The sequence below is a fragment of the Acinonyx jubatus genome, chromosome B4 (assembly GCF_027475565.1).
Source record: "Acinonyx jubatus isolate Ajub_Pintada_27869175 chromosome B4, VMU_Ajub_asm_v1.0, whole genome shotgun sequence".
NCBI classification, from domain to species: domain Eukaryota; kingdom Metazoa; phylum Chordata; class Mammalia; order Carnivora; family Felidae; genus Acinonyx; species Acinonyx jubatus.
The window spans coordinates 94,551,263-94,563,834 of NC_069387.1; the positions used below are offsets into that span (position 1 = coordinate 94,551,263).

Consider the following 12,572-nt stretch of genomic DNA (forward strand, 5'->3'; position numbering starts at 1 on the left):
TTCAGGTCAGTGAAATGGTTCTTACTATATATGTTTTTATATATGTGTATATACACACATACATGTATCTACACACACATACATGTGTCTATGTGTAGCATACGTAGATATACACTTAAGATCTCACTGAAAAAGTCAGCCTAAAATTGTGGTTTTGGTAATTTGGTAGGCGTGTACTTGCTCTTTTGGTCTTGCTCTTGTTTTTGTACCACAGTTCTTTACCAAACATTGGCACCTAGTAGGTACTCCACAAATGTTTGTTGAATGAATAAACAAACTGCAAAAATCAGTTTGAGATTACTGGATTCCAAGTTATTTTTCTATGTTCGCATGAACTTATTTATGTCAACTGAAACACAACTTGGCAAATACAGAAGCATATTCTTACGCTGGTATGACTGTGGCATAATCATTCATTTCTAAATCTGTAGTTTTTTTTTTATTTTTAAAATTATTGTCAAGGATATGAGTTGACTTATGGGGTTTCTGAATCCACCAAGCACAAGACTCTTAGTAATTAATACATTTTCTGTATACCTTTAACCTAGGGAGGGATTATTAATCAAGAGAATACATTTCAACAAGCATCTTGATTCAAATGTATTTACATTGACAGTATTGAAGATATTATGCCCAGTGCACCTTTTTATTTTGGGTGCCATTTATTCTATAGAAGAACTGTGTTAACTAGTTCACTGGATGTGTGTCCATGGTTTTTTTTTTTTTTCCCTCATTTTTTTTCTTTCAGTGCTATTTCTTCACAATTGAGTTTGGCCTTTGCAAGCAAGAAGGGCAACTACGGGCATATGGAGCAGGACTACTTTCCTCCATTGGAGAATTGAAGGTATGAGCTGTGAATGAAAATATCCTTCCTGAGCAAACTGGTTCAAGGTCATGGAAAATATTGATTTGTTTGTCTGAGCAGTTCTACTCATAGGTACGTCATAAATATTTGATACAGGGATGTGGCACCTCAGATGTGGGTGCTGACCTAACTTTTTGCACTTCTGAAAATGGGTCATGCCTTTCTAGGTGTGTGGTGTGGCTCAGATGGACGAGCAGCCATGTGCACAGATCAACGGGAATGACAAACGTATGCTCGAGTGTTGGGTAACATACGACTGGCCTAAATTTAGTACTGAAAAGTGGGCAGCAAGTTAGCAGTGATCGCTTCATTGAAATTTCTTTATAAGGATAGCTTGGCTATTCTCATTTCTGTTATCCCCATGGCTCCCATGGACTCCCTAGAATTTCCTTTCCAAGGGGAATTTGAGATTATGTTAGCTTCTGTGAAATTAATGTGTATTAAAACGTTTGTGGACATATACAATTTGGGGGAAAAAAGCTGAAATATACCTATGTTCAGAGAGGTAGCTAATATGTGTAGTGATGCTTAGGGAATGCTATTTTTTTTGCCTTAAAATATAGTAAAATGGTCGTTTATTCAGAAATGTTGGGGACTGGATCATCTGATCATTTAAATCTTTTGGTTACTTAAGAAGTGCTGTCTATACCACTGGGGGACAGCAAGGTTTGATGAATTTAGAATGCAGTGTGATGTATAATCTGGAAGTGGTACTGAAAATAATTTAATCTTTCTTTGATTATCCAGACTAAGATCGGGATTATCGACTATCTTAGGGTTTTTATTTGGGGTATTGATTATCCCTAGAGTCGAGTAATGATTATTGGAACGTCTTGGTTGTTTATATTCTTGAAAGATATAATTTTCCTGTACTTTTATTAAGTCTGTTTGCTTTATGGTGCCATTTATTCATTAATTCATTCCTCAAACATTTGATTGAACACCTACTATGTACCATGTACTGTGCCAGTCTCTAGGGAAATAAATAATGAAGGAGGAGGAGGAGGAGCAGGAGAAAGAGAAGGAGAAAGTAGAAAGAAGAAAGAAAGAAGAAGCAGAAAACAGCTATCTCAGACACTTAAATAGACCTAATTAGTATTGTAGGTGCTTTAAACATATTAACCCACTTAATTCTCATAACAATCCAATGAGGTAAACAGTGTTATTATCACATATGAGAAAACTGAGCCATAAAGACATTAAGGAACTTCCCCGAGGTGACACAGCTAATAAGTGTTGGAGCTGGACCCACATCCAGTGGACTAGGCTCCAGGATTCCAGCCAGTAACCAGTAGGCTGTCCCGCCTGGGATCCCTGTTATCAGAGAATTTACTTTCTAGTGCAAGGGGGTAAGCAGCCAATCTGTTAATGCAAACTGTGACCAGTGTGCCCGGCACTTACTAGGCCGTGCCTGGGAAGACTCCTGACGAGGGCCTTGCTGCCCAAGCGGATTCTTGAGGAGTGGAAAGGATGAATAAGGGGAGGATGAGATGCAGGAAATAGTCCGGACAGCATTGTGTGCTCTCATCAAATCCTGGCCCATTTAGGAAGCTGCCTGAGGCTCTGCATGGCTGGAGTAGTTGATAACATTTAACATGACAAAAGCCTGATGTAATGTGGTAATTTATTTTTTTTAAATGAAATCCTCAGCCACAAAAAAAGCATTTCAGTGCCGTGACCAAAGCCCACAGCAATAACATGATGTCATATCCCTGTAAGACCCATGCCTTCTGTGGAGTGCTTCTTGATTTCCATGAGAAAAGAATTAGAAAACGATGTGGCTCTTGAGCTACATCTATTTACATTCTCCTCAGAAAGTTTATAAATGATGCCAGACACAAAAGAAACAAATCTCTCTCATTGCTCCAACTTTCGACAGGACGCTCTAATCAGGTTAATGGGGCATGTGTAGGCAGCATTGGGGTGAATCTGTTGTTTTTGTTGCTTTTGGTGTGGACGGAAAAGTCTAGAAATGGAAATCAGCCAGGATGTGTACACCGAAGGGCATTGTCTGCCGTGAATCTTGTTCTGGTCCATCACCTCTGGTCATTAGCATTCTTCCATTCTCAAATTTCTACACTCCACCATCCCAGTGATTGCTACTTTGGACCATTCTTACAATTCAGAAATTCTTTCTCCGAGAAGTATCTTCTGATTGTTCACAGAGAATACATAACACAGGATGCTTTCCATATCCCCACCCCTCCCCTCATCTCTGCCCCGCTCTGTGCGAATGTCCGGAACCCTCACACAGCTTCTGAGTACTTCTGGCTAACTGTCGTTTGTGGGGACAGATGATAATCCTGAACCCGGGGAGGGCAGGGGATCACTTTATTGATAGCATCGCAATAATTCCTGTGTCAAACACATTTATGATTTTGAATGCAGTTACCATTTGTGGTAAAAGTCTTTCTTGTTGTTTTAAACTGCAGCCCAAATGTAGGTCCCAGCTAAGTTGTTGGAGGTTTGGGTGCAGTCTTTGTCACTTTTACATAAAAATTCGCCTTCTCTCCTTGAACAAAACACGTTTTAAAATTTGTTCTGTAAAAGGCTAAAATTTCTTGGGCGTAGATGTTGCATTACAGCGCCGGTCAAGGACTCCCAAGTGGTGTATCTCTAGCTCAGAGGATAACTTTCATTTTTGCCTCTTATTTTTTCGATGATTACAATGCTTATTTTTTGACAGCCTTTGAAGACAGAAACAAAATAAATAAGGAAAAGCTTGTAAAAGCTGTATGTGAGAACCACAAAGACTTCTTTTTTTAACCTCATCAGTGGTTGTTCCCTCTCTTACCTGTTCTGTGATGTACTTTCAGGAATTCCAAAAGTGTGTCTGGGTAGGGTTTTCCATATCTTCCTCACTCTGGGTAGCAGTTAATAAGGAGATAAATCATCTGGAAATCTGACTTTAATTTATTTTTTTTAAATTTACATCTAAGTTAGTTAGCATATAGTGCAACAATGATTTCGGGAGTAGATTCCTTAGTTCCCCTTACCCATTTAGCCCATCCCCCCTCCCATAACCCCTCCAGTAACCCTCTGTGTGTTCTCCATATTTATGAGTCTCATATGTTTTGTCCCCCTCCCTGGTTTTATATTATTTTTCTTCCCTTCCCTTATGTTCATCTGTTTTGTCTCTTAAAGTCCTCATATGAGTGAAGTCATATGATATTTGTCTTTCTCTGACTAATTTCACTTAGCATAATACCCTCCAGTTCCGTCCATGTAGTTGCAAATGGCAAGATTTCATTCTTTTTGATTGCTGAGTAATACTCCATCATTGTGTGTGTGTGTGTGTGTGTGTGTGTGTGTGTGTGTGTGTGTGTATACACACACCACATCTTCTTTATCCATTCATCCATCAATGGACATTTGGGCTCTTTCCATACATTGGCTATTGTTGATGGTGCTGCTATAAACATTGGGGTGCATGTGTCCCTTTGAAACAGCCTACCTGTATCTCTTGGATAAATACCTAGTAGTGCAATTGCTGGGTTGTAGGTAGTTCTGTTTTTAGTTTTTTGAGGAACCTCCATACTATTTTCCAGAGTGGCCGCACCAGTTTGCATTCCCACCAGCAGTGCAAAAGAGATCCTCTTTCTCCACATCCTCGCTAACATCTGTTGTTGCCTGAGTTGTGAGTGTTAGCCATTCTGACTGGTATAAGGTGGTATCTCATTGTGGTTTTGATTTGTATTTCCCTGATGAAGAGTGATGTTGAGCATTTTTTCATGTGTTGGTTGGCCATCTGGATGTCTTCTTTGGAGAAGTGTCTATTCATGTCTTTTGCCCATTTCTTCACTGGATTATTTGTTTTTTGGGTGTTGAGTTTGATAAGTTCTTTATAGATTTTGGATACTAACTAGCCCTTTATCTGATATTTAATCATTTGCAAATATCTTCTCCCATTCTGTTGGTTGCCTTTTAGTTTTGCTGATTGTTTCCTTCGCTGTGCAGAAGCTTTCTATTTTGATGAGGTCCTAGTAGTTCATTTTTGCTTTTGTTTCCCTTGCCTCTGGAGACGTGTTGAGTAAGAAGTTGTTGAGGCCAAGATCAAAGAGGTTTTTGCCTGCTTTCTCCTCAAGGATTTTGATGGCTTCCTGTCTTGCATTTAGGTCTTTCATCCATTTTGAGTTTATTTTTGTGTATGGTGTAAGAAAGTGGTCCAGGTTCATTCTTCTGCATGTGGCTGTCCAGTTTTCCCAGCACCACTTGCTGAAGAGACTGTCTTTATTCCATTGAATATTCTTTCCTTCTTTGTCAAAGATTAGTTGGCCATACGTTTGTGGGTCCATTTCTGGGTTCTTCATTCTGTTCCATTGATCTGAGTGTCTGTTCTTGTGCCAGTACCATACTGTCTTGATGATTACAGCTTTGTAATACAGCTTGAAGTCTGTGTATTGCTTTTTAAAGTAAATGTTTATTGATTTCTTTGGAGAGAGAGAGAGAGAACAGCGGAGGGTGGAGAAAGAGAGAGAGAGAGAGGGAGGAAAGGAGAGGGAGGGAGAGAGAGAGAGAGAGAGAGAGAGAATCCTAAGCAGGCTCTGCACTGTCACTGTAGAGCTCAGCATGAGGCTCCATTTTTACTAACGGTGCTGGTTTCAGGAAAAGGAAGGGCCCGGGACTGTAGGTGTGAGCCATCTGAGCAGGGGAAAGGTGGGAGAAGTCTGGAGCCATTAGCACTAACTCTAGTCACAGACAAATCGAAGAGATTGTTTGAAGCGGGAATTTGTTCCTTGCCCCTACAGGAACTTATTCAAACCAATGAAACTTTCAACATCACTGAAAAAAAAAAAAAGATGTGATGCTGTTATCACTCAGTTGAGCAATAGGGATGTTGGTGGCACTTTGTACTTGGTTAGCAGGAGAGACATTTGGGGAAATTTAAAAAAATATATGCATACATGCATATCTACATATACAGAAGTATATATTTGCTGTTCAGATGTGGGGGGGAAGGAGAAGATGATTGCAGTGTGAGTGTAAGAGTGTTTGCAAATTCTTATTCAGAATCTAGGGCCCGAACTACCGCTAAACCTGATTTCACACTTGAGTTTTTTCCCAACTTAAACCAGTCCTAATATAGAGGGTGAGGATCACAGGATTTATGTGGAGAATAGTTGAGATAATAACCCTGTGTCTGCAAAGGCATGTGGCTGGGAGGAAGGAAGATTTTAAATTGGTGAACTTGGGGCAGGCATTATTGTGGTCTGAAACCTGGAAGCCTCATAGCTAGGGCCGTGTTTCCTTGTCTATGGGTTCTGGACCCAGCGGGGAGAAGAGCTGTATCAATGGTGGCAGGTGTGGCTGAATGCCTGTGTACACCGACATCATCTCCACACTGAGTGGCAATAATAACTCAGCATACGGTGCTTCCCATGTGCCAGGCACAACCCTGGGGGGGTAGATACTATTAGTAGTCCCATTTTTCAGATGGATACTGGAATAGGCTTCCAGAGGTGTAATAACTTGCCCAAAGTCACATAGAAACTTTAGGTAATAGGTTCTAGGCAACTTGATGTGGAAAAAAAGTTTTTGTATTTAAAAGGCTGTAATGGCACATAAGTCTTCATTTGTGTCCTGAAGGATTGTGTTGGGAAGTGTGGGAAGGCCATGCCTAGGCCATGGGAAAGGTTGCTATGGTCAATGTGTGCTGCCTGGGGAGAGGGGGGAGATGACAGGGAGTGCAGTGTACCTGCAGGCCCTTTAAATTTTTTTAAAAATTTATTTTAGAGAGAGAGAGAGACAGAGAGGATGTGATGGAGGAGAGGGGAAGAGGGACAGGGGATAGAGACAGTTTTAAGCAGGCTCCACGCTCAGGGTGGAGCCCATTGTAGGGCTTGATCCCACAACCATGAGATCATAACCTGAGCCTAAATCAAGAGTCGGACATTCAACTGACTGAGCCACCCAGGCACCCCTGTAGACCTTTTAAAATAATATTGTGAGGAGAACTTTAGAATTCATGTGGATCAATCTTTTCAGTTTTATCAAAGAGGACACCCTGTCCCAATGGAGAAGTCTGACTCATTCGATATCATGCCTCTGGGACAACTGTGTTTAGGACCCAGGACTTGTAGCTCCCAGTCCTGCACACTTGTCTTTAGCACTGTTGGTAAATACAGAACAATCCTTCTAGACAGCATTTAGATGAGAGCAGCTGATTCTTAAGCACTCTTGCACTTTTAAAATGGCTTAAGACGAAGAGACTGTCAGCCACATTCTCTCAGCCTTATAAAGCCTCTGTCTGCCAAAGTCGGATAAATTCTTGCAGACCTCAGGATATCAGACTGCTAACACTTTGGGAAGGATTCGCCACAAAGTCCCCGGGGACATCAAGTAGTGTGACTCCATGTTTACAGAGAATCCACTCTGGACATAGTGGGGAAGCATGGAGGCTGCTCCCTCACATGGAGGCAGCTTAGAGATAGACGCGGACGGGAGCTGAGAATCAAACTCAGTAGGGCTCCACTCCATGGGGTGTCAGTGGAGACATGGATGCTATTTCATAGACTTTGGGTCACACTCTAGTATTCAGAAACAGGAACCTCATAGCCTGCATGGATGTTCCTGGCAGTCATCCCACAGGTAAATGAGACCACTTACAGGTGTGAGCATCACCTCGTTTTTGGCCTCACCCACTGGTTGCCCCCCAACTCCAGGCTCTTATCATTCTCCAGGCGGCTAATCTTTGGGTACCACTATCACCCCCATAATTGTAATAGCTAAGGAGCAGCACTGGTCCCATACCCCAGTGGATGGAGAGGTCCCCAGTAGGTAATTAGCATATCGGACACAGCAGGCCCCTGAGGATAGACTGCATTGTTGATAGCTTAAAATAATCAGCTCCCAGTTTTTCCTTTGATTGTTACATTAGGCAAATGTGATGTGTCTTGCCTAATGGTCTTTGCCTCAAGTTTTATTCTGTGAATCCACTGACTTTACTTGAAGTCTGGGCACAGCGCTCGCCTTCTGGCCTTTTTCTTGGTTTCCTCTCCTCCCCTTTACTAGTTATAATAACTAAATGGGCTCATCTGAGTATCCAGTGGAATTGTCACATGATAATTCTTTCTAAAACCCCACCGATTTCAGTCTGTGTTATTGTATACACACATTCTGGAGGCCTCCTTTACACATGGTGGCTGCTGGGTGGCTAATGGCCTACCAAAGTGTTTTAGACCCAAGCAGATGAGTTTCATCTCCTTCTTGTGCTTGTATTGACCCGATGAAAAGTCTTGGGCTCAACAGGGATGCCCTGTCTGAGGGAGCAGAGGTTTAACTGTTTTCATGGTCTGTTTGGCTACCACTCTCCTCATGCCCCTGATTGTGAGCATGAGAACATGGAAAGATCAAGGACACTGAATCTGTCACTGTCCTTCCTTACATAGATACCGGTGAAGGGTGAAGTAAAACCCACCCCGAGTACATGGCTGCAAAGAAAGCCGCTTCTAATTCTGAAAACCACAGCAAGTCAGTAGGAGGCCTGTTCTTTGCAAAGGAGCACCAGCTCTCAGAAAAGGACATTTGTTTCTTGAAACCGTGAAGTTGCTTTTAAAATGTGGACAGAATTATTAGTCATGTGGAACCCAAATCCCCTGATGTTCATGGCACTGGATTGAATCTGGCACAAATGCATTTCAGGTGTAGTGACCTTCTGCTTTTAATGAAGTTGTTCTGTGGGCCAAAAAGAATGAATGAGTTCATTCCTAGAGGCCCTCTGCATTCCCTGATTCATATATGCATTGATCTGGACAATGCAACTTTGCAGGAAAGCAAATCACATGCAGGTGGGCCCTCGTGCCCTTTCTCTTGCATGTTAGTCCTTTGGTCTGCAATTGTATTTTCAAACTTAGGGCAACACAGCCTTGTTCGTGGAAGACTGCAGCAAATCATCCCGTGCATTTTGAAATTGTTGGGGGTGTACCAAGAATTTGAACAGGAAAGATTTTTCAGCATTTCTCCAGGAAACTTTAGCAATCTACCTCTTGTACCGAGAGGGAGAAAAGTGCTTTGGGTGGAACCCAGATGCTGGAATGAAGTGTCTTCAGAAATCATCCATCCCAAACGTCTCATTTACAGTTATGGAAACAGAGGCACAGAAGAGAGGCCAAGGTTAACCAGCTTGACAGCAGTAACATTTAGAGTAGAGCCCATTTTCTCTCCGTTCAAGACAGTTTCTGCTGCCTCTTCTCTCACTCTGCTTCTCTCCCCCAACTAATTTACCCTTTTAATTAAGAAAAAGACAGAATCCAGAGGAGTATTTCTCGAAATATAGTTCACAACCACTGGAGTCTGAATCACCTCGGAAGCCTTTAAAATGCAGATTCCTGAGATTTATCCAGACTTGCTAAATAAAACTGAGGCCTGGGTATTTGCATTTTTCCCCAAGCTCCTCTGTCATCCTTATGCACATGAGGTTTGAGAACCATTAATCTAGGGACGATAAATAGGCAGGTGGCATGTGGCAGGAAGTGACCACAAACTTTCAGCATCAGTGAATTTATCTTGAGAAGACAGTCATCCATTGTTTCTTGCTGTTCTCAGTGCCAGTCATGTAGTGAGTTGAATGGAGCTAATGATGGTTCAAAGAGTAATTTCATTGGCTTCCCTGTTTTCCTAACGCCTTCTCTGTGCATAAGTGTAACTATTAATATTAGCTCCCTTTTCCCACCTGACAATATTTATCTGCTGTATATTGCTCTGCTGTACTTGCTGGAAGGGAAATGAATGCTTTGCAAGTACCCTCAAATATACAAGCCCACTCCAGACTCTGTTGATACACAGTGCCTGGCCTCAAAATGTCTCACAATGAGGCCACAAATAGTTCAGTCAGAGTCCCAATTACCTTTCCACGCAGGTAATTATTACTTCTGCCATTTAAGTGAAATTTTAGTACACTGCTTATAGCAATAAATTTAGGACCATATTTATGCTGTCTCCTTGCTTCTATTCATAGCGTAGATTTAAAATTCCATTTCTTTTGGGATATAGCTCTGAACTGTCCTTCCATATGAATTTGTCTGATAATACATAAAATAATACCATAATCTCATTTTTCCTCTCAGCTTCTAACAGACTTAAACAAAACAAAACCCCTAACACGCATTTTACCCTGCATTTTTAAGGAGTACCGTATTTCATGGCAGACTAGTAACTGAGCAGCTCTGTAAAAATACTGAGTTGTGTTATAGAACTGTGACATCATGGCACTTTGGAAGTCTCATTATCGAGTTTAATGGGTTTCATGGTATATTTTGCAGCATGCTCTTTCTGACAAGGCATGTGTGAAAGCCTTTGACCCAAAGACCACTTGCTTACAGGAATGCCTTATCACCACTTTCCAGGAAGCCTACTTTGTTTCAGAAAGTTTTGAAGAAGCCAAAGAAAAGATGAGGTAAACTTGTGTTTCTTCCATCTCCAGAAAATTACTTTTTATTTTTCTGGCTCTGTTCCTTCCTTCTATCTGTATCTCCTATACCAATGACAGTTGATCACTTATCCCTCTATTTCTGTTTATTTTGCAGGGACTTTGCAAAGTCAATTACCCGTCCCTTCTCTGTGTACTTCAATCCCTATACACAGAGTATTGAAATTCTGAAAGACACCAGAAGTATTGAAAACGTGGTGCAGGACCTTCGCAGTGATTTGAACACAGTGTGTGATGCCTTGAACAAAATGAACCAGTATCTGGGGATTTGATGCCTGGGACCATTGTCATTGCCAGAATGATCTTTCTGGGGCTTAGCAGCAATTCAATCAATGTCATATAACACCAATAACTCTCTGAGTCATGGCTTGGCTACTGAGCATGCAATTCTGTACAATTCTGCATATCTCTATCTACTTGTAATTTACTGTGTTAATGTGTGAAACACCATAAAGAACCCAATGACAGATAACCACTCATTGTTTGAAATATTGTAACATGTTTAAATGTCTTAAGTAGATTTGACATTCTTGCTTGGTGTCCTTAGCCAAACTGCAGCTATTTAAAATTTGTAACAAATAGCCCTCTTATGATTCTAGCTTATTACTTTTTTTTCCTCAGATCTGAGCTTTTCCTCTGTGTTCATTAGATAAAATGAAAATAGCAGTGAAACTGTTTCTATTTTCTATAGTATCAGTGTTTCCACAGCACTATTTGAGATAAACCCAGAATTGTGTGAAAACTCCCATCACATTAACAAAAGATACAGTATTCTGTTTCAAAAATGAAAACTAGTGAACCCACTGGTTGGAATGGTTTTTAGGTTGAATATTTATACAATGTTAGAAAAGAGAACATTTTGCAAATGGAACGTGTAGGTGGCATTGACCATGTATAAACTGAGTTGTGGCATGCTTTCCAAAGTATTTTGGAAGAAAATACTTCCAGAAAGGACATTAGGAAAGACTAAACAATGGGCAGAAGGTCTTGGGACTATGAATTTTATGCTGGAATAAAGAGAATTATCATGCTCAGGTGTTTAATCCATTTGTCTTAGAGAACAATAATATCATAGAGCCTGGGTTTCAAAACTGTGGAGTTGCATCTCAGAGAAGTTAAGTGATTTGCCCAAAGCAGCGGTTAATTGTGCAGTAACATTTCCAGCCCATCGCATGTCACTTTTGGATTGCTAAATTCAACTTGGTATATTTGTGTGTAGTAGAGAAGGGAAAACTAATACTTACAAAACTATGTTAATCGCTAAATAGGATTTGGTTTTTGATCAAGGGCTTCCAACAGCACAGATGTTTCCTCTCACGGCCCCCAAACCAAGCCAGATCTCTGAGAGTTTGTCCAGTTTGCCCAAAGTTTGGGCAAATTTGGGCAGATAATGGTGATGCACCACAAATCTCTAGCCATCTTTGCCGTAAGAGGTATAATCAGGTGATTAAGTGAACAAATAAAAATCTGAATGAGTGAATAAGTTTCGTCTGATTCTCTCAACAAACACAACCACTGTTCCTCACATTGTACTTTTGTCATGCAGAATGCTGGATGGATGAAGGAAAGGGTGGGAAAAAGAGATGAGAAAGGTGACAAAATGACTTTTAAGTTAGCAATTCTACAATATTTGCTAAGCAATTTCTAAGATGTTCTTTTAATAACAAATGGCATGTGATTTCAAACGAATTCATACTCATATGGGCCCATTATGAGTCAGAAATTTTTGTACTAGATGTACTTGGGAAGAACATGAAAAAGAGTGAAAATATGCATCAGAGAGAGGTAAAATGAAAAGAAATCAGAGGTTTGAACAGTGGTTCCTTAACTACTGAGGGTCTTTCGTTTCTGAAGGATTCTCAGAACAACTGAGTTTTGGAAAGGGATTTGGTAGACAGAATGTGACAGTTACGCAGTTTAAATGCTATTTTAAATGGAAGAGATAGTGCCTTGAGAGATTATTGGTGGTAGAGAAGTGATGAGCAAGCTGAAGCAAAATGATCTAGAATGATCAAGTAGTTGCATATTTCAGTAGTTTTATACATTCCAAACGACATAGTTTCTTACATCTTGTTTTGCTAGGTCTAGATGACCCTGAGTAATTATTTACTTATAAATTCTAACCTAGAACAATAACCCAGAATAATAAGTCCAGAAAGTTCCAGAACTAGTTGCTGAATTTTCTCAAAGAGGAAAATTGGCTAAGAAACTCTTAATGTCTGCCTTCCGCCTTGTTTTCATAATTTGGTGTAATAAGTAGCCATCAAGGTTGTCCCTTTT

At 40.6% G+C, this 12,572-nt stretch overlaps 1 protein-coding gene across 1 annotated transcript in view; it reads left to right on the forward strand.

The window, feature by feature from the left end:
- TPH2 (tryptophan hydroxylase 2) overlaps positions 1-12,247 on the forward strand; it is a 104,356-nt gene extending 92,109 nt beyond the window's left edge. The window contains exons 9-11 of the mRNA XM_015063626.3: positions 749-844; positions 10,126-10,259; positions 10,390-12,247. Coding sequence (XP_014919112.2) covers positions 749-844; positions 10,126-10,259; positions 10,390-10,564 — 405 coding nt within the window. The 3' untranslated portion in view covers positions 10,565-12,247. The remainder of the gene's footprint in view (positions 1-748; positions 845-10,125; positions 10,260-10,389) is intronic.
- The last annotated feature ends 325 nt before the right edge of the window (positions 12,248-12,572 follow it).